The sequence below is a fragment of the Penaeus monodon genome, chromosome 30 (genome assembly GCF_015228065.2).
Source record: "Penaeus monodon isolate SGIC_2016 chromosome 30, NSTDA_Pmon_1, whole genome shotgun sequence".
NCBI classification, from domain to species: domain Eukaryota; kingdom Metazoa; phylum Arthropoda; class Malacostraca; order Decapoda; family Penaeidae; genus Penaeus; species Penaeus monodon.
Window position 1 is genome coordinate 36,833,802 of NC_051415.1, and position 853 is coordinate 36,834,654.

The window sequence follows — 853 nt, forward strand, 5'->3', positions numbered from 1 at the left end:
TTAATGAAATACCAGACATAATCCTTCATTTTTGAAGTCCTATCCACTTACTTCCACAGCCTTCTTGGTTTTCTTTTTAGACGGATCATCAGATGTCTGGGCTTTCCGCTTCTTCTCCTCTTTCTTTTTCGCATCATCTTTCTTTCTTCTGTCCTCAAATTCAGCTATTAGTTCTGGACATTCAAGATGAGATTCAGGTTCCCAAGTGTTGTCTTCACTGAAAGCCAAAATAACTTGTTTTAATAATGTATATTTTTGTCCTGCACTAGTAATAACGTGCTTGGCTGTCAATCTTACTGCCTCCAGTAAGATCAACTTATTTTAATAATGTAACTTGACTTTAGTAACAAGAGCTTTGTCAATGAACTATAAATCATTATCATTTGACAATGTATAGATGTACCTGTGTGATAATCAGGGACTCAAATTTGGTTCTAGACAGACAAAGCTTGGTTTCCATTAAGTAACAGTTAAGTAACTTGTCTGGCTGGGGATCCCTGGACAGCCATGCTGAGTACCTCTCAGGTGCAGGGCAGAATTTTTCACACTATGCAGTGTCCCCCATAGAGAAACCTCCTGGTTGAACTACTCATCTAAGATACTCATGGATTCTATTATCATCAACCATACTGACTGAAAAATTTCAATTAAAAAAAGCAACCCATCTGGGAAGCTGGCATGGTTGTATAACAAAAAAATGGGTTGTTTGGTGTCTTCTTTCTTAATCTTTTATCAATTGATAAAATTCGATTCATTTCAATATTTATAGTATCCATGACTATTTTTAATGCATTTTTCATCCAGGAGGTTACTGTAAATACTTTTTTTTTTCTGGGATAATGTTTCTCCATAG

General features: G+C 35.6%; 1 protein-coding gene across 2 annotated transcripts in view; it reads right to left on the bottom strand.

Moving 5' to 3' along the window:
- The window catches only part of LOC119592768 (chromobox protein homolog 1-like), a gene marked incomplete in the record, with an annotated part of 23,118 nt that overhangs the window by 13,257 nt on the left and 9,008 nt on the right, over window positions 1-853 (bottom strand). For both annotated transcript variants that reach the window (XM_037941699.1, XM_037941700.1), the window contains 1 exon segment: window positions 52-217. In XM_037941699.1, the coding sequence (XP_037797627.1) occupies window positions 52-217 (166 nt within the window).